The sequence below is a fragment of the Chelonia mydas genome, chromosome 5 (genome assembly GCF_015237465.2).
Source record: "Chelonia mydas isolate rCheMyd1 chromosome 5, rCheMyd1.pri.v2, whole genome shotgun sequence".
Lineage (NCBI taxonomy): Eukaryota > Metazoa > Chordata > Testudines > Cheloniidae > Chelonia > Chelonia mydas.
Window position 1 is genome coordinate 43,648,151 of NC_051245.2, and position 27,799 is coordinate 43,675,949.

General features: G+C 40.4%; 1 protein-coding gene across 1 annotated transcript in view; it reads left to right on the forward strand.

Annotated features, from left to right (window-relative positions):
- Positions 1-27,799, forward strand: part of HOMER1 (homer scaffold protein 1) — a 150,810-nt gene that overhangs the window by 36,500 nt on the left and 86,511 nt on the right. Inside the window, exons 2-3 of the mRNA XM_027829001.3 lie at positions 2,829-2,985; positions 24,797-24,928. Of these exons, the coding sequence (XP_027684802.1) occupies positions 2,829-2,985; positions 24,797-24,928 (289 nt within the window). The remainder of the gene's footprint in view (positions 1-2,828; positions 2,986-24,796; positions 24,929-27,799) is intronic.

Genomic DNA, 27,799 nt, shown 5'->3' on the forward strand with positions numbered 1-27,799 from the left:
TAAAATTCCACTCGCCATTGCTCATTGTCAAGATATTTCTGGAAAAGAGTTCATGTTCTTAGTAATTAGTAACTAGCTCTTGCTTTACTCCTGGTTTGTGCATTTTAATGAGTACTGAAAGCATCTTCATAATAGTGGAGAAGTAGTAAAAGAGGCAGTTGCAAACGGAAAGCTAGGAAAACGATAGCTAGGAGAGGATGGGACTAACTGTTCTTATAGACCTTTTCTTCCTTTCTCCCTCAAAGAAATCCATGCAGACAGGCATGTAGCTTTTTAACTTTTTGTTTCAAAATTTTAGAGGTCTCAGAACTCACTAACATGAAACCCATGCCGATCTATATATAACAGTGGTGGTTACTCACTTCTGCTGTCATATGTAACAATGCAATAACTTTGGGGGGGAAAGTTATTTAGCTGCGAACTTATAGAAAATATTTCATCTATATTGCACATACGGTGTTTTTCAGCTATATGACTACAAAAATGCTCTCTAAGAGGTTCTGATTAATGATAGTACATCAGTTTGATATACTATATACATAAATACCAGAACTAACTTTGTTCAGGTTTCATATAGTTTGTATGTGTGGGCCTGCTTTTAGGTAGAAGATAGGATGTTTTTCAGTCTTTCTGAAATGTTAACCATCGATGGATCCAGTAAACAATCAGTGAATTCTGTGAGCATACATACGATATAACTGATGTGCAGAAAAGCCCCGAAATCCGCTGCTTAATACACTGAATACTGGTGCCAAAACTGCATGTGTGTGTTTAGGTAGCTAAAGCATATATTCTTCATCACCCGTGGCCTACGCTGTTACTGGAAGAAAGCTCTCAGAAGAGAGGTTTAACCAGCTGAAGCCATGACTCTTGTATACAGTTTTTAGAGGCAAGTACTAACACAGTTAGCTGCTGGTTGTATCTGAATGTCTTAGTAAATAAATGTAAGTAGCTCTTATGTTATGTACTTTATGCTTTAATGCTACTGTCGATGAATACAAAAGACTTTATTTTAGTGGAACTTTTGAAAATCTTTAATGTTGAATGACTAATTGAGATTCTATAACACTTTCCCCTTAGAAATAACTTGAGGTGGTAGCTAGGTAGACAGAAGAATACATTTTCAATAGTTTTCATTTGTTTTTGGAAGCAAAGATTTATACTAATGTAATTGATTTATTGACAAATGCCCCTTGCACATTCTATTTAGTATAACTTTTGCTCTAGCTAAAAATTAAGCGTGCCAGCAGAAAACAGGGGCATGGTTCGGGTTTTTGATCTTTCTGAGAAGGCTAGTTTTTCATTTTAGATGCTGCAAGAGATTCTAATCAGCAGGATATCTGGGCAAAATTGTTTGTCACAACTAGTTTAACCAAATAGGGCTGTGCTATTTACTACTATGTTTAGCTACTATTTCTTTCTTGCATGGATTAATGTACTGTATAAATTGGGTTTTGTGTGTGTGTTTTTGTTTTTTTTTAAAGCTTCCCCTCTTTTCTCTTCTGGTGAACAGACAGCTTTACAACAAAAAAGATAGGAAGAGCAGTCTTTCTTTAATTTACAGAAAGCATTAAAAACAGTCAGTGCAAGGAAACTTGATAGGCACTGTTCTGTACTTAACAGTAAATACCTACAGTTTACATACTCGGGTACTGACTCATAATATATTGAAAAAAATCCTCCATTTTGATAGAACTGAACAGGAACATAGCTCCTGTGTGGTATCTCGTCTCCTGTTCTTATAGTAGTTATCAGTATACCTAAAAGTTGGATTTATGATGCAAAAGTATTTTTCCCCATCCCAAAATGGATCTTTCCAAAATAGCTGTTTATAAAGATTTGTAAAATTTTTGTTTTTTATGGCTTTTAAATTTCTGAACACTGGAGAGAACTGGATTTGTGCCATTGCAAAATTCTGTTGCATTCAATTCAGGCGTAGATGCAACAAATTTCGTGTCAGGTATTGAATGAGGGCCATAAGTTTAAACATGATATGCTAGACAAGTGGAGTAAGTGAAATGATTCAGAAGGAAGGGATGATATGAGGACTGATGATGAGGAAAATGAATTTTAGCTTCTGAGTTCAGCCGCTGTGTTTTGGTCAGGGAAAACAGCCTTCCAACCCCATGAATCCTGGGGAAGGCATGACCTAATACTGTGGGTGCAGTGGTGTCTGTGTGGAGGCCTGGCATCCTGTACCGATCTGTCTCATGTTCTTCCCAGACTTCACTTGGAACTGTGCTGCCATTGGCTAATTACATGGTTCTGTTAGAACATTCAAGTAATAAACTCCAAAAGATGAGGGTTTCAGAAAACATATTCCTATCACTAATGAATGTCATCTGTAGCTTAATTAAATCGAGCAGGCCAGTTCAGTTTCAGATGATAGACCATTACTGAATAATCAGAGTATTAAAAAGTTTAAGGAAAAGAAGGATTTGAAGTCAATGCACTCTACAATGTTCAGTATACTGAGATGTAATTACACTTGTATTAATGACTGCCAGTGTTTAAAGGGGTAGACAGATGGAGGGTGGGAGCTGAGGTGGTGGTGGATCAGTGATGAATCTATATTTAGATATCTACTGTATATCCTTTTTTATCTGACTCTACAGCTGGCCACTGATTTTGTTTTAAAAATCTTGCTCTTCTCTGTGTTAATGCACTTAAAACTGCTGTATCCCACTTCACATAACGATTTTTGTGGAGGAAAAATACACATGCAAAGTAAAATATGTACATCCCGATAGTCAGAATTGCCAGATCACTAATGTAAAAACCATGCTGTGTCCAAACCAGATTCATCACTTTTACTTTCTGTCCTGCAGGGAACAACCCATCTTCAGCACCCGAGCTCATGTCTTCCAGATTGACCCAAACACTAAGAAGAACTGGGTTCCCACCAGCAAGCATGCTGTTACTGTGTCCTACTTCTATGACAGCACAAGAAATGTCTATAGGATAATCAGCTTGGATGGCTCAAAGGTAAATTCTGTTTATTTTAAGATTATTTACTTTGACTTGCTTGATCAACTTTTTAACTCTGTTTCAGTCTGGCATATTTCACACACCTTCTTAGAAATGTGTCCTACGTCACAATCTTGCCCAAAAGGAAATGTATTTTTGGAGTTTTAAAATGGGAACACTTTTATTTACAGTGTTTAATTGTTCATGAGAAAATGCTGCTGTCAATACATTAATATATGAACCTATTACCAAAGTTCAGGAATTGCCTTTTAGTCACTGAGCAATCTCAAAAAGTGCATTTACTGTAAAAGATACTGGAAGTTATGTGTAGGTAATGATCATATCTATTTTCAGCTTTGTTTTCTATGGAGTATTAATGTAACTAGTTCCTTGGCATTATGAAAGACATCTGTTCAGTTGTTATAATCTCTCAGTAAATCCTTGTTTGGCATATAATCCTTCATTTTCTGTATAGGAAAAATGGTGACTTTTCTCCTATAATGCTTTCAGAAGTAACCTCTTTTATCAAAATTCAATACATATTTTGATTAGGCATTGTAAATTGTCTAGTACCTGGATTTAGAGGACTAAGAGTCAGGAATCTTGTTCTGTTGTGTGGTGTGAACAATATCCATCTGTAAAATACATATTAAAATACTGACATGGAGCTGTGAGCTTTTAAATGTTTGTAAAGTGCTTTGAAATCTGTGGGCTAAGGGTACTGTGTAAGTGCAAAGTGTAATTCAAAAATTAAAAGCTGGAATTTTTCCCAAAAGTCTTAATTTACAAAAAGGTTGTAACTTCTGCCGGCTTCACTGAATTGAAAAATAGGGGTATAGCAAAAAAAAAAAAAACCAACCCAAGAATTTAGTGGCATAGATGACTTGTATCTTAACCAAAGTTTTAAGGTCTATTCCAATGCTAATTGCATGATGCAGTAGAGTTTGTTTTAATTCCTTAATGAATGTTCTGTATTATTTGTGGTTTACTATGTTTTGTAAAACTTTGCCAGGTTTGTCAGTGTGGTCCAATAGATAGAGCACCATAGTAGGAGTCAAAAACTCTATTTGGATGAGCTTTCGTGCCCACATGAGTTCCCATTGAAGTCAACAGGGTGTTGCATAGTCACAGAGATCAGAGGCCAACCCTAGTAAAATAAATTTGCATACAGATAATTTTGAATAAGTGTAAATAAGTTCTGACCAAAATTGACATGGTTTCATATCAGACATGTAAGGTGAACAAAAGCCTATAAACAAGAGAATTCTGAAAAGTACAGTAAATGCAAATATAGCTTACAAATGTTTTTATATTTACACTGACAAAATAATAAATTAAGTATGAATAGTAATATGACCATATTTGTTTCAAAGCTCCATTTACGTGGTATTAATATCAGTTTGCTTAAATACCCAAATCAACATAATTCTCACATCTGTATTGACAGCTTTTTCTGCTTTGGATTTTATTTGGCTCTGATTTGCATAATTAAAGCCACTGCCTTGGGAGGTAGAGGGAGACACTAAAGTAGTGCAAAATTCTTATGAATTGAGTAGCGTGATTTGCACAGAGTGCAGTTTCTAGAGTATTTTCTTATTTTAATAAAACCTAAAATGTGAACCTCTGCATTTCTTAAATAACATTCTTGATGTTTTAAAATAAAAAAATGAAAAGCTTATTTTTGTAGACACCTGTAAGGTTTTTAAATGGATGTTTTATTTGACACCACTTTAGGCAAGTTTAGAAGGGAGTAGCAAAAGAATTCTAGCAGACTTCTCTAGTATTTATTTTAATTGCAGCTACAGTACTCTACTTAGCCCAAGGGGCTACAGCAATGGTTCCCTCAACCCACCCAGCAATATTGTTAACCTATCCAACTATACTCTCAGCCCAGCAGAAGCAGCTGTCCTATCTCGGGGCCTCTCCTTCTGCCCCTCCACCCCCACGAACATGATACAGTTCTGTGGTGACCTGGAATCCTATTTTCAACGTCTCCAACTCAAGGAATATTTCCAACATACCTCTGAACAACATACTAATCCACAGAGACCTCCCTACCAACACTACAAAAAGAAGGATTCCAGGTGGACTCCTCCTGAAGGTCGAAACAGCAGACTGGACTTCTACATAGAGTGCTTCCACCGACGTGCACGTGCTGAAATTGTGGAAAAGCAGCATCACTTGCCCCATAACCTCAGCCGTGCGGAACACAATGCCATCCACAGCCCCAGAAACAACTCTGACATCATAATCAAAAAGGCTGACAAAGGAGGTGCTGTTGTCATCATGAATAGGTCGGAATATGAACAAGAGGCTGCTCGGCAGCTCTCCAACACCACTTTCTACAAGCCATTACCCTCTGATCCCACTGAGAGTTACCAAAAGCAACTACAGCATTTGCTCAAGAAACTCCCTGAAAAAGCACAAGATCAAATCCGCACGGACACACCCCTGGAACCCCGACCTGGGATATTCTATCTACTACCCAAGATCCATAAACCTGGAAATCCTGGGCGCCCCATCATCTCAGGCAGTGGCACCCTGACAGCAGGATTGTCTGGCTACGTAGACTCCCTCCTCAGGCCCTACGCTACCAGCACTCCCAGCTACCTTCGAGACACCACTGACTTCCTGAGGAAACTACAGTCCATCGGTGATCTTCCTGATAACACCATCCTGGCCACTATGGATGTAGAAGCCCTCTACACCAACATTCCACACAGAGATGGACTACAAGCCGTCAAGAACACTGTCCCCGATAATGTCACGGCAAACCTGGTGGCTGAACTTTGTGACTTTGTCCTTACCCATAACTATTTTACATTTGGGGACAATGTATACCTTCAGATCAGCGGCACTGCTATGGGTACCCGCATGGCCCCACAGTATGCCAACATTTTTATGGCTGATTTAGAACAACGCTTCCTCAGCTCTCGTCCCCTAATGCCCCTACTCTACTTGCGCTATATTGATGACATCTTCATCATCTGGACCCATGGAAAAGAAGCCCTTGAGGAATTCCACCATGATTTCAACAATTTCCATCCCACCATCAACCTCAGCCTGGTCCAGTCCACACAAGAGATCCACTTCCTGGACACTACAGTGCTAATAAACGATGGTCACATAAACACCACCCTATACCGGAAACCTACTGACCGCTATTCCTACCTACATGCCTCCAGCTTTCACCCTGATCACACCACACGATCCATCATCTACAGCCAAGCTCTGCGATACAAGCGCATTTGCTCCAACCCCTCAGACAGAGACAGACACCTACATGATCTCTATCAAGCATTCTTACAACTACAATACCCACCTGCGGAAGTGAAGAAACAGATTGATAGAGCCAGAAGAGTTCCCAGAAGTCACCTACTACAGGACAGGCGAAACAAAGAAAATAACAGAACGCCACTAGCCGTCACCTTCAGCCCCCAACTAAAACCCCTCCAACGCATTATTAAGGATCTACAACCTATCCTGAAGGATGACCCAACACTCTCACAAATCTTGGGAGACAGGCCAGTCCTTGCCTACAGACAGCCCCCCAACCTAAAGCAAATACTCACCAGCAACCACATACCACACAACAGAACCACTAACCCGGGAACCTATCCTTGCAACAAAGCCCACGTTGCCAACTGTGCCCACATATCTATTCAGGGGACACCATCACAGGGCCTAATAACGTCAGCCACACTATCAGAGGCTCGTTCACCTGCACATCCACCAATGTGATATATGCCATCATGTGCCAGCAATGCCCCTCTGCCATGTACATTGGTCAGACTGGACAGTCTCTACGTAAAAGAATAAATGGACACAAATCAGATGTCAAGAATTATAACATTCATAAACCAGTCGGAGAACACTTCAATCTCTCTGGTCACACGATTACAGACATGAAAGTCGCTATTTTACAACAAAAAAACTTCAAATCCAGAGTCCAGCGAGAAACTGCTGAATTGGAATTCATTTGCAAATTGGATACAATTAACTTAGGCTTGAATAGAGACTGGGAGTGGTTTAGTCATTATGCAAGGTAGCCTATTTCTCCTTGTTTTTTCCTACCCCCCCCCCAAGACGTTCTTGTTAAACCCTGGATTTGTGCTGGAAATGGCCCAACTTGATTATCATACACATTGTAAGGAGAGTGATCACTTTAGATAAGCTATTACCAGCAGGAGAGTGGGGTGGGAGAAGGTATTTTTTCATGCTTTGTGTGTATATAATATCTTCTACACTTTCCACAGTATGCATCCGATGAAGTGAGCTGTAGCTCACGAAAGCTTATGCTCAAATAAATTGGTTAGTCTCTAAGGTGCCACAAGTACTCCTTTTCTTTTTGTGAATACAGACTAACACGGCTGTTACTCTGAAACCTACTTAGCCATTGTTCACATAGAAGGGAGAATGATGCATGGCTTTATTCCTGACTCTTCTACAGACTTAGTGTGTGATCTTAAGTCATTTGGTATCTCTCTCCATTTCGCTAGCTGTAAAATAGGGATAATGCTTCTCTACCTCACAAAACTGTTAAGCTATAATTCGATAATGTTTGTAAAGTATTTGAAGATCTCAGATGGAATGTGCTATGTAAAAGCAAAGGTAGTAATTTAAATAATCTGTTTATACCTAGATTTGTTTCGTCTGTTTGCAGTCCTAATCCTTATTCATATGTCCACCATTTTTTTCCTTTATGTATAGAGGCTTCATTGTGTAAAAGCATCAACAGTCTCAAAATAATTGTTGAGTTGTATTGTCCAACTGCTAGCATTTGAAGAGTGTAATATCTACATTTATCTACTGGGTCATTTCTTTTGTGTATTTACATATGGGGGCAGCTCACACTAATTATCATTTCCTCTTCAAGCATTCCATCAATAATATGGTACTCATTGAGATCTTGGAAGAAAATACATGGGCTGCTGCTGCTATTTATTTTTTACTTTACTTTATCTTGTTTCCCAGAACCTCAATCAGGATCAAGGTCCCATTGAGCTTGGTACTGCTGCAAACACTGAAATAAACACATTTTACCTGTGTAAATAAGTCACTAGTGGAAGATTGAATCTTAAATTCAGGATATTTTCCAGATATATCTCTACAAATTAAGCTATATTTTGCCTTGTCCATCCCCCCCATTAAGTGTAAGTGTGTGTGTGTGGGGGTGCATAATATATTGCTAAGCACACAGTTCAGATGTCACAAAACATTAAATTCAAATCATATCCAGATTATATCTCTGCTACTTGGGATAGAGCTGGGTGTCAATAACCAGGGCCAATCAGAGTGGGGGCGGGGGAGGGCGCCAAGAGGGCCATATGGCCTGGGCCTCAAATTTAGACACTGGTTAATTTTTTGGCATTTGATAAGGTTTTTGCTTGTTTTTATGTGCATCCCTATCAGACAAAAATGTGACCACTTAGAGCTGCAAATTTAAGCAAATAAGATGTGATTTGGTAAAAGACATAATTTTTTTAACTGTTATAGATTTTGTCATATTAAAGGGTTAAAATTGTTCATAAATATTAATAAAAATATATCAGTTCTGATGGCACAAGATTAGACCGTGATGAATGTGTCCTCTCAGATCAGCTGATTCTGTAAACAAATCACTACTAGTGGCTGGTGCTGGATCCAGTGCTTGTTGAAAGGTAGTGAATTGTTACATTTTAATGTCTTTAAAGTTTTACATCTAGTTGACTAAGGAATTATTTGTGTATGAGAATTTTTCATTATTATCTTCATATGATGGCTAAAAGAGGTGGTTGGTTGAACTTGGTAGCTTGGCTATCATCATAGGCTTTCGTAGGCTATAGACCCAGATTCAAGGTGAAAATTTGTGAGGACAATCTTGTACAATGAGTTTCGTGAGGAGACACATTTGAAATTTTTGGACATTATCCCTCTGTCTGTATCTTTCTGTGTTTTCTGTCTGTCTATCTATCTGTAGTCATCCCTTTTATCTTCAGCTAAGCCTGTTATATTATACCTTGCATGCTTGAGTTTTGATTCAGTGATAAGGAAAATAACCTGTTCCATTTTGTGTTCTTAATTAGTATTCCTTTGTTGTAAGTCTTTTCAGCATGTGTACCATTCAGCATTTGTGTACATGTTTACAGTAGAAGATTTCAAGTGTAGATAAGATACTTATTTACAGTAGAATATTTCAAGTGTTCATAGGCTATATATTGACCAGATAGATTACTATGAAGAGGAGATTTGAAAATCTTGCAAATACGAGAGGGCGAAAACAACTGAGTGAAACAGCTAAGAGCTCAAAGCCAATAACTTCATTTTTAAAACCACTGGAAAACGCACCTTACCCAACAAACAATGCTACAGATAATGGAAACTCCGCAGCTGCAACAGGTGATATTTCAATGCCAATACCTGATCATGAGGACAGTAGTCAAGAAGGTGATGTGTCAACAATAACAAATGCAGCAAAAGATCCTGTGTACGATCCAGTAGCTCAACAGCAACAGGAAGATGTAGATCTTACGCAGCAAGAGCAATTCATGAGTACTACAGGTATGACTGTGACAGACATTGGAATTATTGACAAGAGCAATGCTGCCCAGATGCAATCTTTTCTTCAAATTAGTTGTTTGGAAATTCCAAGTAGCATTCCATGAGATGCTGATAATCATGCTTTCCGTACTTGTCTGGTGACAAAAACTCTTCCAAATGGTGAGACCTGCACAAAAGACAGTTTTTCCGTACTCCAGCATAACCAATCTCTGTACTGTGCACCCTGCTTCCTTTGAACAAAAGTGCTGCAAATGCTTCAGTTCTCTCTGATCAGTCAGGATGGAGCATCAACAGAGGTTGGAGGAAGTTGAAAGACGGAGAGTTCAACGTGTCACAAAGAAAACTATGTTGCATAGAAATCAGCCAGTAGGGCAGCATCAGCTGAAAGTTCAGCTGAGAATTTACTCTTGACTGAACTCTCTACAGAAACTAATAACTGGAAAAAACTTCTTGAGCGCATCCTGAATGTCATCCTTTTTCTTTCTGAGTGGGGATTGGCTTTCTTTGGTTCCAGTCAACGTATTGGTGATCGTGCAAATGGAAACTTTCTCGGCATTGTTGAGCTCCTCAGCAAATATGACCCACTTTTATCAGAGCATGTTAAACGTGTTCAAGAATCGCAAGAGAGTCAAAAGCGCATGCAAGTCCATTATCTTTCCACACACATACAAAACGAGTTTATTGAGCTATGTGGGTCATTCATACAAACAACTATTCTCAATGAGATTCGAAATGCCAAGTATTTTTCAATCGTTGTTGCCGCTCCAGATTGTTCTCACAAGGAACAGACTGCTATGGTTATTTGATATGTTAAGATTGTAGACAGCTCAAAATTTTCAATTGAAGAAAGGTTTATTTTGTTTGATAATTTCACCTGAAAAACTGGAAAAGAAATTGCTGCTCAAGTACTAGCAATTCTAGAAGGTTTAAAGTCAGATTTTCAAGTCTGCATTGGTCAAGTCCAAATTAGTAGCACAGAATATTGGCATTTCATCTGAGTTCTCTACCAATCGCAACTTACCTACTCGCAAAAAGAAAAGGAGTTGGCAACGGGCTTTGTGAAAATAACAGAACGCCACTAGCCGTCACCTTCAGCCCCCAACTAAAACCCCTCCAATGCATTATTAAGGATCTACAACCTATCCTGAAGGATGACCCAACTCTCTCACAAATCTTGGGAGACAGGCCAGTCCTTGCCTACAGACAGCCCCCCAACCTGAAGCGAATACTCACCAACAACCACATACCACGCAACAGAACCACTAACCCAGGAACCTATCCTTGCAACAAAGCCCGTTGCCAACTGTGCCCACATATCTATTCAGGGGACACCATCACAGGGCCTAATAACATCAGACACACTATCAGAGGCTCGTTCACCTGCACATCCACCAATGTGATATATGCCATCATGTGCCAGCAATGCCCCTCTGCCATGTACATTGGTCAAACTGGACAGTCTCTACGTAAAAGAATAAATGGACACAAATCAGATGTCAAGAATTATAACATTCATAAACCAGTCGGAGAACACTTCAATCTCTCTGGTCACGCAATCAGAGACATGAAGGTCGCTATCTTGCAACAAAAAAACTTCAAATCCAGAGTCCAGCGAGAAACTGCTGAATTGGAATTCATTTGCAAATTGGATACTATTAATTTAGGCTTAAATAGAGACTGGGAGTGGCTAAGTCGTTATGCAAGGTAACCTATTTCCCCTTGTTTTTTCCTCCCCCTCTCCCCCCCCCCCCCCCCCGGCCTTCTGGTTAAACTTGGATTTATGCTGGAAGTGGCCCACCTTGATTGTCATGCACATTGTGGGGAGAGTGGTCAGTTTGGATGAGCTATTGCCAGCAGGAGAGTGAGTTGGGGGGGGGGGGTGAGAAAACCTGGATTTGTGCCGGAAATGGCCCACCTTGATTTTCATGCACGTTGTAAGGAGAGTGGTCACTTTGGATAGGCTATTACCAGCAGGAGAGTGAGTTTGTGTGTGTGTGTGTTTTGGGGGGGGGGGTGAGAGAACCTGGATTTCTGCAGGAAATGGCCCACCTTGATTATCATACACATTGTGAAGAGAGTGGTCACTTTGGATGGGCTATTACCAGCAAGAGAGTGAGTTTGTCTGTGGGGGGGCGGAGGGTGAGAAAACCTGGATTTGTGCTGGAAATGGCCCATCTCGATGATCACTTTAGATAAGCTATTACCAGCAGGAGAGTGGGGTGGGAGGAGGTATTGTTTCATGGTGTCTGTGTATATAATAATGATATTCTGCAATTTCCACAGTATGCCTCCGATGAAGTGAGCCGTAGCTCACGAAAGCTCATGCTCAAATAAATTGGTTAGTCTCTAAGGTGCCACAAGTACTCCTTTTCTTTTTGCGAATACAGACTAACATGGCTGTTACTCTGAAACTGAGTCTGATGCCAAGCAGCATTATAGGATCAGTGTCTTCCTTGTCGTCATTGACTGACTCTATTCAATTAGGTCTTACATGTCGATTTGAGTCTCTGCAACTAATTTGTACCCTTTTTGAGTTTCTTTGGCAATTCAACAGATGGGTAATGAAAATCTAATTTCTGCAGCTGAACAATTTCAGCAACAGTGCAACAAAGAAATCTCAAAAGGTCTCAGTGACAAGTTCATCTTCCTCAAACAAATATATTCCATGAACTTTAAATTGGATTGCAAGCCAAAGGCATTGTTTCAAGTAATACTCAAACTTGGACTCTCTGGTGCGTTTCCTAATATCATAATTGCATTACGTATTTTTGTCAGTTTGCCTGCATCACTGACTTCAGGTGAACGCACCTTCAATGTGTTGAAGCAGGTAAAGAACTATCACTGTTCAACTCTGGGACAAGAGCATTTGAATGGGCTCGCCATGCTTAATATCAACTGTGACATTGCACGAAAGGTAGATTTTTTTTCCCCCCTCAATAATTAATGCATTTGCATAGAAAAAGGCTAGAAAAGCATTTGTTAAATAAATAAAAAATTCAAATTGTCTTTTTTTGGTGCCTTATTTTGTTTTCATGTGTCATTTTTTATTTCTTTTATGGCTAGGGGCCTCAAAAGTTGGAAGTGGCCCGGATCCCTCTAAACCTCTGAGAGGGCCTGTCAATAACACATTGTTGTCATCTGAGGTTGTAATGCTTTTCTCTGTTGGTCAGACAAATGTTAAATTAGAGGAGGGAAAAAGTCTATAAAGCTTAGTTCCTGGAGATGTTTGAGGAAATACCCTGCATTTAAAACTTCTTTCTTTAAGGAAACATACCAAAAACTTCCTCTTGTACCTTCATTTTTTGCTTTATCTCTGAAAGCTCTCCATGTACCTTGGCTACTTGAAGGACACAGGAAAAATTTGTTACAAGTCTAATTATTAAATCATTCCTATACAAGTCTTAGAATCTCTTAAGGGTGTTTTTATAGAAAATTTATTTAGTTTACTTCTGCAGCATTCCCTTATTTCCCTTCCCCTGTTTGCCTTTCAGTTCTTTGTTTCCTCAGGATGTGTGAAAAAGCCGAAGGGAGGAAGTATCTTGGGTTATCCTAGGCACCTGCATAGAAGAGTAAGGAGGAATAAGGTGTTCCTTTACTCTCCTATAAACTATTCACATTGTGGGGACATGGAGAAAAGCCTCTGTGAGGCTGCTACTCTTCCTCTGGATGCTGGAAGTGGGCAGAGCACTGAGTGGTTCTGTGTGCAGACCAAAAGGCATGGCTATCAATTGGAATAAATCTCAGGGAATATAGAAAATAGTGTGTGCTTTTGTTGCATGCAAAACAGACGGGCAATCCCTACTAAGACCATGTGTGGTCCTTTGAGTGGCCTGTACAATGCCTTCTATTGGATCATCCATATGAGGTATGGAATAAAAATGAATTTTTGTATTGACTGTCTGAGGATATTCAATCCCAATTTTCACTTGAGCCTCTTCTTAGTTTGTCACTACCATTCATTCCAATTATCTATTTGGATTTTGGTACATAAAAATCAGGTTTTTAGTGTACTAAGAATATAAGAATGGCTGTACTGGGTCAGACGAATGGTCCATTTAGCCCGGTATCCTGTCTTCTGACAGTGGCTGGTGCCAGATGGGTCAGAGGGAGTGAACAAATCAGGGCAATTTATCGAATGATCCACCCCCTGTTGTCCAGTCCAGCTTCTAGTAGTCAGAGGTTTAGGGACACCCAGAGCATGGGGTTCATCCCTGACCATCTTGGTTAATAGCCATTCAAGAACATATCCTCTGTGAAATTTTCTAATTCTTTTTTTACCCTAGTAATGTTTTTGGCCTTCACAACATCCTCTGGCAACAAGTTCCACACGTTGATTGTGCATGGTATGAAGTACTTTCCTTACGTTTGTTTTAAAACTGCTGCCTGTTAATTTCATTGTGACCTCTGGTTCTTGTGTTATGTGAAAGTGTAAATTATACTTTCACCACACCATTCATCATTTTACAGATCTCGGTTATATCTCTTCTAAACTGAACAGTCCACCTTTTTAATCTCTCCTTGTATGGAAGCTGTTACAAACCCCTAGTAGTCATTTTTCTTGCCATCCTGTGTACTTTTTCCAATTCTAATATATCTTTTTTGAGATGGGGTAACCAGAACAGCATGTAGTATTCCAGATGTGGGCGTACAATGGATTTATATAGTGGCCTTATGATATTTTCTGTCTCGTCTATTCCTTTCCTAATGGTTCCTATCATTGTTAGCTTTTTTTAACTCTTGCACATTGAGCAGATGTTTTGAGAAAACTAGCCACGATGGCTCCAAGATCTTTCTTGAGTGGTAGCAGCTAATTTAGACCTCATCATTTGTATGTATAGTTGGGAATATGTTTTCCAATGTGCATTGGTTTGCATTATTTTATGTTCTGTTAAGGTGTTTCCTGGGTACCATCATCAGCACGGTTATTGAATGACCAGAGTTAAGTGAGATAAGTCCCACTGCGTCAGTCTACTGTAAATTAAAAGCTCGTAGTCTAGTTTCCTTCTAGTTTTTCTCCACCTCACCAAGTAATAATCTTGGAGTATGTCACTCAAAAATAAATTGCATATCTTCCTTCCAAAATTTGCTCAAGAGGTAAATGTTTCATACTTACTGCTACTTCACCCTGTCTGACAGAGGCATACCATTTTCAAAACTTTAAACCCCTGCTATTTCACTACCAGCATACTCTCTAAAGATGTTAAGATCTTTCACCCTAGTTAAAAAATTTTGTTGTTGGGCTGCTACAGTAATAAGGGCCATAAGCAAATAAGTTTCCTTGAAAGAAGACAGGAACAAGGAAAGACCAGAATAGGAAGAGATGGTGAATGCTGGGAAAGTATGAACCTTCTGTCTAGCAGTCCACATTCTCATATTTAAAAAAGGAATTTAGTTAGAGAGGTAAGAAAGTAAAAGGTATTTTTTAAAAAATAAGGCCTTCCTATTAAGTAATATGTTAGGTTAGATACAATTTAGGCTACTATTGAGTAAACATTCACTTCCTGATATTGAGGTGGGTAGCAATAGCTGGCTTCTGTAGCAGTCTTTATTTCTAATCCTGAAGAAGTTAACCTTCATGTTCAGGAACTGATCAGACTGCAGGTCATACTCTTTCTAAAGAGTCAGCTCTACATCCAGAGCCAATTATATTTTTTAATTCAGCCTTCTCTAATTTCCAAGCTGTAACTTCCACACACAATGGTATCTGGACTGTATGTTAATAAGATGCTTTTGTAAAATGCACAAAATAAGGCCTAAGACACACCCCATCATCCAAAGCACACCCTTCTTCAGTTGAAGAGAGGAAAGAGTAGATGGTTTATTTAGCATTGTTACTTTAAACCAGTGGACATGACTTCCCAATTTAATCAGGTTTTGCTTACTCTGAGTCATGTGGAGGATGATAAACTTCAGTGCAAAATGGTGATCAGTTCTTCATTTAGTCTTTGGCAAAAGTCTAAAAACAGGTGTCCTATAGTGCTTTAAATATGCAAAGTGCTATGTAAGTGCTACATATCTTTTTTTTTTTTTATTGATTATATGAAATAATTCTTAATGAATACAGGTAAACTCCAAATTAGTTCAGATTTGTTGCAACCGAAATTGATGTTGCCATTATGGTAGTCTTAGCAAAAACTACTGTTCTGAGAAGGAATTGTTTCTGGGGACTACACAATTTATTTTCTATTACAGTGCTGCACTGAAGACCCCATATTTTTTGAAGTTCAGGAGTGCAAATGACCATGCCACATCTTAAGCTGGGTGGGGATAGTCAGGGGCATTTTCCAAGTTGCTGGGGGAAGGGAGAAAGCGCTTTACGGTTGGGAGGTGAGAGAGGGCTCAGAAGCTGCTACAAAAGAGAGAGTGGAAGGGCTGGAGAGTGAAAAGTGGCAAGCCTGGTGGGAGAAGCCCCTTTTCCCCACACCAGGTGGAGCAGCACCTACCCTCCCTCCCCTTGAGGTGGCAAAATACCAGGTTTGGTCAGGACCTGGTGTGGGCATTGCGCTAGCCGCTCCTTTCTAGGGGTGCTGGGAAGGAATTTTTCCCTCACCACCAGATTGGCTTAGGTGGAGTGTGGTTTTTTTCACCTTCTCCGCAAGCAGGTTCGGGAAGGGCTTTGTTATGGTGAGTAGAAATGGGAGTTAAGTTATGATGTCGCAACTCATTGTGTAAGTGTGGGGTGGATGTCCAGTGCAGATACTCCATAGAGAAGGGTGCAGTGATCAGATAAATGGCTTGGTAAAGGACTTAGAAGATGTTGGTTAAAGAGTGGAACCGGAGGGAGGTGGGTGGTTAGGGCTTCTATGACTGGCATGGCAGGAAACCAACCCCCCCCCTTCTTTATAGCCCACCTAAACCCTCATTTGGGGGGAGGGGGACTGTAGGGTCCCAGCAGTGGGTTGGCTGGAGGACCTGGATGGAAAAAGGTGGGGGCTGGTAGAAGCCCGCAGGTAGATATTGTACAATCATGGAGTTACCAGTACTGCACACATTTTTTTTTTTCTCTGGGGTAGTCCCAGACATCTAATAATCAAGTTGTGGACTGATTAAAACCATATCAAGTATCTCCTGTCCTTCTTTTGGTATAGAAGGACAATGTAGGTTGTGTGTTTTAGAGGTCCTAGAAAAGAATTTAGCCTCCCTTCCCTTCAAAGGAGCAAGTTAATTGATCTAACTTCAGAGAGGCAAGATCATAGAGAGGTAAGAAACCGGGGTGAACTCCTGGCCCCGCTGAAGTCAATGGCAAAACTCCCATCAACTTCAGTGGGGCCATTAGTTCACCCCCCCACCCCCCACCCCGGCCCCAAGGCATGTTGTGGGGTTTTTTTTTTTTCGTTTTGAAATCACTAAGTGTGTCTTTAAGCCAACAAGAACGTCTCAGCAGAAAGATACTAGTTTTGGGAGATATTATTTTTCTTCCCATTCCTGTAAAAAGGAAAGATTCACATAGTTATGCTGGAAGACTGTGGCCACCATAGAGCTCTGAGCTGGGGAACTTGACAAAAAGTTTCTTTGTATGCAGTGTAGTTGTAGCCATGTCAGTCCCAGGACGTTAGAGACACAATGTGGGTGAGGTAACATCTGTTATTGGATCAACTTCTGTTGGAAAGAGAGACAAGCTTTCGAGCCACACAGAGCTGGTCTTCAGGTCTGGAAACTTATTTAGTGTCACAGCTAAATACAAAATACAGATAGTTTAGCATAAGTAGTTAACGCATATTTCAAGGAACCATTCGAGGTGAAATGGCCTGTTAACAGGCCATCATGAATGGTCCCTTAAAATATGTGTTAACTATTTATGCTAAACAATCTGTTCCATCTTGTATTTATCTGTGACACACATTCTGGTCTACACTACAGATCTCTATCAGTATAACTGTGTTGCTCGGGGAGTTGACAAATCAACACCCCTGTGGGACATAGTTATACCGACCTAACTCCTGTGTAGACTGCACTATGTTGGCAGGAGAGCTTCCTCCACCAACATAGCTATTGCCTCTTGGGAAGCAATTTAACTACACTGATGGGAGAGCATTTAAGTGTACATCTTGCCCTAAGTTTCACAGACCAGAAGAGCTCTGTGTAACCTCAAAAGCTCGCCAATAGAAGTTGATCTAACAACATATATTACCTCCCCCACCTTGTGCCTCTCTTGTTCAAGATGTTTAGGATGGTGTACAGTTCCCCCCCCCCCCTTTTACTAAAGACAAAAAAAATTACATCCCAGTTTCTTTCCTTCCAGAGATTCTGCTTTTCCAGATATTCCACAATATATTATAATTGTACTTGAACTGTTCCATGAAGCCTATTTTTGGATATTTTGGCAGCTTTTTTACAAAAAGAAACCATTTTCATCCATTCCAAACCGGCACTCTTCCATGTACCAAAGGCAGAGAATGCTTTGAAAGTTACCTGGGATACTCAAGCATTCCCCAGAATGTCTGATACTTCTTGCAGGATTGATTAGCATATTTAAGCAGTTTCATTGCTGAGCCAATAGTCTGTTGGAGTTCAAAGTGGGTGATACTGACCATGGAAATTGTGCTAGCTGGTGAAATTTACTTTAGCAAAGGGTTAAAGTGAATCCGGTAAGTAATTAAACATGTAATAAAAAGCAAAATTGGACAAGGCTGCCATGATGATCATGATTCTTGCAGATCCAGTTTTTTTTTAGATTGTCTGTTCCCCTGTAGTTTCTCCAAGAATTCCAAAGCATACTGTCCTGTACATGTAGGGTCTTTATGCCATTCTGTCAGTGTGGAGTTTCTTTCCCAAACTGATCCATTAGGCTACCATCTTCTCCTCTTTCACATCTCATCAAGGCCCATTTCTTCCATGATGCCTACCAGAAAGGAAGGTTAGGTGGGTTTACACTTTAATATATTAAATAAAACTTGAACATGTTTGATTGTATCCCTCTCCCTAACTTCTGAATGATGCTTGTCATCTTAAATTATAAACTCTTCAGGACAGGGACTATATCGTCCTTGTACAGTGCCTAGTAGCATCCAGGGATCACAGAATGTGTTTGTGCTGGGCACTGTACAAAGAAAATATGGTCCCTGCCCTGAAGAGCTTGTAGATGTAAGCAGAGTCAGGATGAGCGCCACCCTGACATCTGGTGGTGAGTTGTGGCAAGTTGTGGAAAAGAACTTCAGGGGCTGATCTCATTTGCATAGGCACACCTACCCCACCTAGCATGAGCCCATAGCTGCCCCTTAACCTCCCCATCTCCACCCGGGTTGGGAGGTAAAACTCTGCAGATAAACTTTCGAACTCTGGCACTGCACTGAGCAGGGACAGAGACTTTTGGGTTGTTGGACTTTTGGGACTTTGGGTGACTTTGGGGTTACTGGACTCAAGAACCAAAGGGAAAGGACACGACCCAATTTGCTTGGGATGGTTTTTTTTGCTCATGGGTTGTGTTATGAATCCTGTTGGTGGTGTTTCCCCAACATAATGCCACATTGTTTCTCTCTGTTATTAAAAGGCTTCTGCTACACTCAGACTCTGTGCTTGCGAGAGGGGAAGTATTGCCTCTGAGGCGCCCAGCAGGGGTGGTATATATTTGTCTCAGGTCAGTGGGTGGGGGCTTGAGCTGGTTTTGCATTGTGTTATTGGAATAGAACCCCCTAGATACTGAACCCGGACCTTTTTGCTGCCAACTCTGATGGGCAGAAGGGTTACATATAGTAATATACCTCTTTGTCCATAAATAAACTCAAGTTAATATCGTTTTAACAGAAAATGTTATCTGGTACCCTTCCCCATATTTTTAGGGAATAAGACCAGGCCTGAAAGTCTAACTCTGAACTCCCCATGTGACGTGAGAAGACAATATAGAGCAGTTGTTGCTAAGTCTTTCAGTTTTCATTTACTATACAGTAAGTTCATATCTTCCTCCAGACTTTAGCTTAATGCTTCTTTCTTTGGCCTCCTGCCTGTTGCAAGGGAAGGGACTCTTCATTATTTCTTACCCTCAACACACTGCTGCTGAGTGGGACTGTAGGATTGTTTCTTTTGCTTTCTCCGTCTTGTCCATCCAACCACCTGGCAGCTTCTCAGAGGATCCTACTCCTTGCTGGCAATACCTTGCTCTGCCCCATCAGGAAAAGTTGCTTCCACCCTTCTAATTCACTTGCTCCTCACTCCTTCACAAGTACTGGGCAATGTGGGGAGAATTCCAGTTATTTGTGCTTGCTCTGCCTGACGTTCGGGCTTGCTAAAGCTAATGTAGAACAAGAAGAGTGCTGCTCCGGTTTGAAGACACCATGAGCAGGGCCGGCTCCAGGCACAAGCGTTCCAAGCAGGTGCTTGGGGCGGTGGTCAGAAAGGGGAGGCAGAGTTTCCACGGCGGCGGCAATTCGGCGGCAGCTTCTCTCCCTCCTGCCGTCCACAGCGGCAATTCAGTGGCGACAGGTTTTTTCACTGCTTGGGGTGGCAAAAACGGTAGAGCTGGCCCTGCACATGAGTGTGACTCATAAGCCAGCCACGAGTATATCACTGCTGGAGAGAATCTTTATATTTAACAACTGTTGTGAAAGAAACTGCTTAAGTATTATCATGTGATCTGTTTAATGGTAAATATAGATTAAAATAAGACTTTTAAGGTGGGTCTTCACTGCTATGCTTTTTGAAGAAACTGAAAATTAATATTGCCATCACTTCTAGCACAAGATAAAATATTTGACTGCAGCTGTTGTCTGTGTAGTCAGTGAAAAGAACAGCTCAGATATGTGCCCTGTTTCCTCAAACCCAGATAAACTCAATTGAAAGGAAAACATGAAAGCTGTTTTATTATTCCAACCCAATTTAGAGGAGATAAAAAATGCAGTTTTCTTTAAAATGAAATTGATTGTCCAGTTGATACTCTATTCAGAATTAAGAAAAATGTTACTGTAAGAAGTACAAGAACATTTTAAAAAGTAGATTCACCTTCAGCAGTTTTTATATATATATATACACGCACACACACACATGTTGTTTTGTGTCTGAAAATGGGGCATCATTCAATTGGAGCTGTAATAGATCGGTTTAATCAGTATTTGCTCTCCAGGAAGTCTGAACAGTAAAAGCGTCTCATTGAAGATCTGTGTGTACTAGTACAAACAAACTGGTGGTTGGTGTATCATTCAAGTACCCACTAATAATATGAGTGGCTGAATTCCATTCTGTGTCAAGAAGCTGAGTGTGCTACTGGACTGCAGAGTAATGTTCAGCTGGAACAAACATCAGGGATAATACAGATGTATGAAGGACCGAAGGGACTGTTCCCCAGGAGGTTCCAGTTAGCTTTTGTATGAAGGAGGTGTGGGAAGAGATCTTCGTTTTCAGGTTGTTCTATGTGAGGCCAGAATGTCCAGCTATGGCAGAGCTGTACTCCCAAGTATGTGACAACTGTTTGGAGAGGCAGTAGCCATTCTTGTATGTGGATCAAGATAAGACCATTGTTTAGAGGGAAAGTAATTGCTGCTGTCTTGGTTTCACTAAGAATTTATCTCCATTGCTGAAAGTAAGTGGTCAAAATGTCCATACCTTGGCTGAGATTCCCTTCAATCTTTTGGAAATAGTTTCCAGCATCAGCAATAGCGATGTTATCAGCATACACATACTACTTGTCCTGCGTATCAGGAAGGTTGTATGTTCATATGTAACCCTTCTGCCTGTTGGAATTGGCAGCAACAAAGGCTGGGTTCAATATCTTGGGGTTCGTCTTCAACAATACAACACAAAACCGGCTCAAGCCCCCACCCAGTAACCTGGGATAGTTATAAAAACAACAAGGAGTCTGGTGGCACCTTAAAGACTAACAGATTTATTTGAGCATAAGCTTTCGTGGGTAAAAAACCCACTTCTTCAGATGCATGGAGTGAAAATTACAGGCATAAATATATATTGGCACATGAAGAGAAGGGAGTTATCTTACAAGTGGAGAACCAATGTTGAAGGCCAATTTAGTCAGGGTGGATGTTGTCCACTCCCAATAATTGATCAGGAGATATCGATGCCAAGAGTCGAAACCCAAAGTTCATCTGCAGAGTTCACCTTCCACCCTGGGGCGGGTGGTAAGAAGGCACCTTACTTGCACCCTGCCCAGCACTTCCTCGCCACTCCACTCGCCGGCCGCCTTGCCAGCCGATCGCCGATCCGCCAGGATGTCTTCAGGCCCCACCACTTAACATAGCTCTCAGTGACTTCAGCTGTTAGTGGGGGAACCTTGCTGCTGGTGCAAACTGGGTAGCCTCTTGCATCAGACACACTATCCCAAAGTAGGTCTAACACTTAGACCTAGGTATCAGTGATTTCCGCTCCGCAGTGTGTAACAAGATACTCAATTGAGTCTAAATTAGTTCTTTTATTACACAGTGGAGAGAGGAAGGGTCAAATGGTGTCTAAAGCCCTGTGACGGGGGTGGACTAGACCCTGAAGCCCCCTGTTGGAGGTCTTGTGGCCCTACCACACCCCACCCCAGAAAAGGCAGTAGAGAGGTCCTCCAAGCTGTCTAGAGTGGCTGTGTGGGAAGCAGCCAATCAGGGCCCAGCAGGTCAGTATAAGAAGAGCTGCAGGGCCAGAGCGACGTCAGTTCCTTGTTAAAGCTGGAGGAGAGTGGATAGTGCTCCAGGCTAGCTGCTGGGACTCCACGAGGACAAGGCCCTGAGGTAAGGCTGAAGAATGTGCAGGAGCCATGGGGAAGTGGCCTGCCCCAATAACAAGGAGACTGTGGATCCAACACCAGCCAAAAGTGATCATTTGGGCAAGCAATCTCATCCTTTTGCAATATACCAGATCACACAAGGTACTGGATATTCTCAAATAATCTCCCAGTACAGGAGATTGGGATATTTTCTCCCTACTCTCCGCCCCATTTCAAATTACTCACACTGAGCACAGTGCTAAACTCTTAATGTGCATCCAAATACTTATAGTTAAGTGCACTTAATACAAGTTTGTTTTGCCTTGTGGCATTGTCTCCTCATTTGGGAATAGTTACAAAATGTTTTTGTTTAAATGAGAACTCATAAAGTAATAGATGCTCTATCACTTGCCCCTCTTTCCTCACCAACTCTCCCTCTCCCTCCACACACTCTGCAAACACATGTCCCGATGCACAGGTTTTATCACAAGCTGAAGGAGAGATTTTATTTTTTTTTTTTTGTGAGGGACATTTGTTAAAATATTTGTAGCACATCACTAATCTGTTCTTAGGATGGGGATGAGAAGAAATTGAAATTGCCAGTAGCTTCTTTTGTTGTAGTCTTCCCTTTTTGCTCATCCTACCAGTTCATCCCTTTTTTCTGTGGTGCCTCCGTTTGTAGGAAGGTTCCTGAGAAACTGTCTTGAGTGTTTGTGGTATATGCACATGTGGGCTTTGTGGTGGAGGTTATTAAAAACTTTACTGTGCCTTTCACTTACTAAATTAATGCTTTTCTAGAGTTGCTCCTCACCTCTGTTTTTAATGACTGAATCCAATAGGATTGGCTTTATTATGAATTAGCATTGAGGATGCTAGCACTTATTTGGTAACAGTGGTTTGTTTGTTGTTTTTTTTTTTTTTTAAATCAATTGATGTCTCCAGGAAAAAGGTTCAGTTCTTTTAGAGTGGGTACCATGTGCAAAATGATTAGGGGCTTGTCTTCACTTGAGAGTGAATGCAAAATAGAGTGTGAATTTAAAGTGCAGTAGCTCTTCCAGTATGGATGCCTTCGTTCCTGATTAATTCTGGGACCCTTCTGCCTCTCAGGGTCCTAGAGCCCAGGCTTTAGCCCAAGCCCGGAAGTCTACACAGCAATGAAACAGCCCCACAGCTTGAGCTCCATGAGCTCAAGTTTGCTGGCACGGGCTTGGGTGTCTAGTTGCTGTGTAGACATAGCCTTAGAGCTCAGAGCCATCAAGCAAGTGTGTTCTACAACACTCACTGCAGTTATTGACAGGCTGCAGTGTACTATGTAAATAAGCAAAGGGGTGCCCACTCTTCTCCCCCTCTGTAGAGAAGCAATCACTTTTGGAAATGGTGTCTACATAGAATGACATCAGTGGTGCTCCATGTCCTGGGAGTCATCAGTGACCGGACATCCATCCTAAACAGTCTATCACAGGCCATGAGTGGTCGCTGCAAAAATCAATCACCAACTTGATATTTCATCCATTAATAGGATTGTTCTACTACCAAGGAGGATGTCAAGTGCCAGAACTTCTGCCCCAGAGGGAGTATGAGTTCAGGATCACTGTCAGAAGCCTTTCTTGTACAGTGGAACTGAAACCTCATATATGCGTTTTCATGCAACTCCTCTACTCCAGGATAATTGCCAAAGGCAGATGAGACTAGGCCATTCTTTTCACTCTGTTATTATGTATGTGTAATAACTGTTGTAGGTTGCCTAAATAGTAAGTTGGAAGTAGTTTATAATGCCAGAAAGACCCAGGCAGAGGGACATTGCCAAGTTCACATTATCTGTCGTACAGAATAAGTTCTGCTGAATACTATGTAGCCAATGTTGTTTCTTGCTCAGTTTGGCTAGTCTGAATTTCAGTAATCAATAGGTCTTGACTGATTTTGTTGTTGATCTAACAGAGTATTTGGGTATTATTAATACATTAAGTATTTATTTTCACATGAATTTTGAGTCAGCTGGATAGTTCCGCTTCACAGGGATTCGAATGTAGTCCAGTTGACTTCAGCGGGGCCAAAATTTCACTCAATAGCTGCTTTTTTTTTTTTTTTGGTGTCCAGTATACAATGCTGTGTGTAACAGAGGAATACATACACATTTACTGCTTGCTGTGCGTATGTAACTGATCCATCCTATGCTATATTGCAGTATTTATAAAAGATGTGCATGGTTTTTTTCCTATAGTTAGGTGTTATCTCATTAATGCTAGCCATGTTCACATAAAGGAAAAATAAGAGTACGGAAAACTACAAAATTGTGTTTCTGAACACACATTTTGAAACTTTTAGTGTAAGACAACAGCTGTCTTAGCAGTATGTCTTTAGAATGACACATCAACGTACCCATCACAAAATCTGGGTTTTTTTCCTTCTGACCTCATTGGCATCTCTCCTAGCAAAAATGCCACTCTGAATATTAACAACAGTAGATGTGATTGGAACAGTTTGTATCACCTCTAAATCATGGCTACCAGTTTATATGGCTTTGCTAAAGAGTTGTCTTGAGGCCATGTAACTATATCCAAATATTTGGGTATATCTTCATGCTTTTTGATGGATCTTACATTATTTAAAATGTGGTGAGAACTTCTTACAACTGCTATTACATTTTCTTTGCAGGCAATAATTAATAGCACTATCACCCCCAACATGACATTTACTAAAACATCCCAGAAGTTTGGCCAGTGGGCAGACAGCAGGGCAAATACGGTCTATGGCTTGGGATTTTCCTCTGAACATCATCTTTCAAAAGTAAGTAAACCTTGTTTTTTTTTAAAAATACCTGAGAGATATGGGGAAAAAGTTTTTTCCTGAACAGTCAGGGTGATTCATGAAGAGCTGGAACCAAATTGATATCTTATATTTCCTTGACACTCAGTAGTGTTAAGGTAATATTTACATATTCTCTGAATCTAGCCTTTATAACATGGAAAAGTGAGAAGGGCAACCATGGAAGCAAGTTTTTAAACCGCTTTGGTGATACCAATGAATTTTTTTTTAAAGAAATTTTAGATATTTTTTTTAACCTTACTGCACGATGTAAAATGTCAGATTTTCTCTTCTCTTTTGTCATGTAAGAGCGCATTTTTTCCCTGTAGGAAACCAGAACATTTACATGGAAGATCAGTTTACTTTTTTTTCTTTTAAGGAAGAAGATTGAGGCTTTAAATTCAAATGGTTTCTTTCTTGCTATATTTAGATCCCATCAGGAAAATTGTTGCTCAGTCAATGACACACTCTTTTCAACTGTAATTTTCACCCACATTCTTCTTTCACCTTTTCCTCCATTCTCTGCCATATAACTAATATTTTATTACAAACATTTTAAAAATTGAAAACTTAAGGGAAAGTTAGTTTTATTTTACCCCCACTGTATTTTTCTAATGTATAGAAAATTCAAGTAGATTACCAGCAATATTGAGAAACACCTTGTGGACTATGTGAAATTTTATGCTGGCCTTCTTGAAAATAAAAGTGCACTTTCATAGTGGGAGGCAAGTTGCTCACGTTTCCCAGAGAAATCCCAGTGAGTATTCCTGATATCTTTAGTGCTGCAGTTTGAACAACAGACTGCAAGTTGTTAGTAGTGTATGCAGTAGTTCATAGGGCATACTGAAATAGAGAAACTCCTGAAACTCCAGGTTTTCTCGCTGAATTACCTGGTTTTCCAGAGAACCTTGGGCCTTTCAGAAGACCCTACCTTTGCTTTCAGTGGAGCTCCCTTAAACCAGATTATCTGCATTACTGCATCCACTCTACACCTAGGAAAGTGTAGAGCCGGCTTCAGTCCAGATCAAGGAGTTACAATAGTTCCCTTGTGCCCACCCCCCTTCAAAATATTTCCTGATGGAATATCTGTCCAGTTGGATATTATTGTGATTTACTTATAAAAATTATATCTGCTTTTCTTAATCAAATAGCATCAATCTCTACTAAGTTACACAACCAAGGAAAAAATTCTGAATGACATTGATGATGATATAATATGTATGTGCATTCTCACATGTCACTGCATCAATAAGCAGAAAAAACAAGTCAATGTAGATTGTTTTAAACTGGTGTCCACATCTACCCAAGAGACAATTACTCATTAACGTGGTGTATATCTTGCATTGCTAATACTTACAAGGGTTATTTGACAAGTGCTGATTTGATTTTCCTTTCTAATGTACTAGCTTGTTGCAGATCAGTCTCTCCATTTCTCAAAACAGAATCTCATATGAGCTTAATAAGAGTGCCTTATATTCAGCCTTCTTCCAACATTTGGAAGAAGGAGCAGGAATTCCTGTTTTGTTTTGTTTTTTCAAGCGTCTTGATACTGCCTCTTCATTTGCCTCTTTCTGTGTTTCGTGGTATCTTAATCCTCTTGGGATATGCTTATACATTGATATCACACATGCAAATAATGATATAGCCAATGTGCTGATGATTAATTGAAAAAAATGAGAATTATTGTAGGAAGCCGTTGTGAAGAAGTGCACATCCTGAATTCCATGGTCTTTGGCAGATATGTAAACTTCTTGTATAAAAATCAAACTGTCTTTTTCTGAAGTTCGTGATGATGAACATTCAGTACACGTTCAGTATGCTATTTTCATGGTGCCTTCCTTATCTTAATGATTAAACCTACAGCTTTTAGATATGTTAGTCACCCAGTCCTTGTTCAGGACTCCCCCCGCCCCCCCCCCCCCGCCCCCCACAAAACAAGACTGAAGTTTTAAAATTAAGTTGTTTTGTTAGTGGTTTTCTTAAATAGCAAAATGCAAGAAAAGGTTATGGAAACTTCTTAGCAGGGGAAAAGAAATCTTCACTTCTTTATCGTAATCTATTCAGTCACTTTTGAATTGGGAAATAAGTTTATTTAGTGGACACTGGACTGAGACATAGAAGACCTGGATTATAATCAAGGTCTATTAAATTCCTGTGTGACTTTGGGCAATTCACTTCCTCCGTCACTGTGTCCCCTTCCACAGTGTCCTGTCCACAGTGACTGCCTTTCACTAGGTATTTGTACAGTGCCTAGTGGAATGGGACTTCAGTTCTGACTGGGACCTCAGGGTGCCAGAGAAATATTAATTTAATGTATATACTCATTCATAAGCCGAATATTTTTGGTAAAAAAGTGACGCATCAAAGAGCGGGGGTCAGCTTATAAACGGGTCTACACCAAAATTTGACGATTTTAAACTCTGTGGAATCATTGAATTGACTGTCTAATACATTGTCATTTTGTTTACCTGGAGCGTCTGCAGGCATGGCGCGCCTCTTCGCGCAGCTCCCATTGGCTGGGAACGGCGAACCACGGCCACAGGGAGCTGAGGTGCTCCATGCCTGCAGATGCTCCAGGTAAACAAAATGTCCCGACCCACCACTGACTTACCGTGACAGGCTGGGAGCCAAAGTTTGTAGACCCATTTATTGATGTCCATACTGCAGCCTTTTAAAGTTGCAAAGACTTTGTTTAATGGACTAGATTGACTTGAAAGGAATACTAAAAGAGCAGTGCTGCAGATCTTCATGACATTTGACCTATGCATTTCACAAAATGCTATGCCTTACAAGCCAATCAGAAAAATACAATGAACGATAGTATTATAGCACTGGTGTCAGCCCGCTACTGTG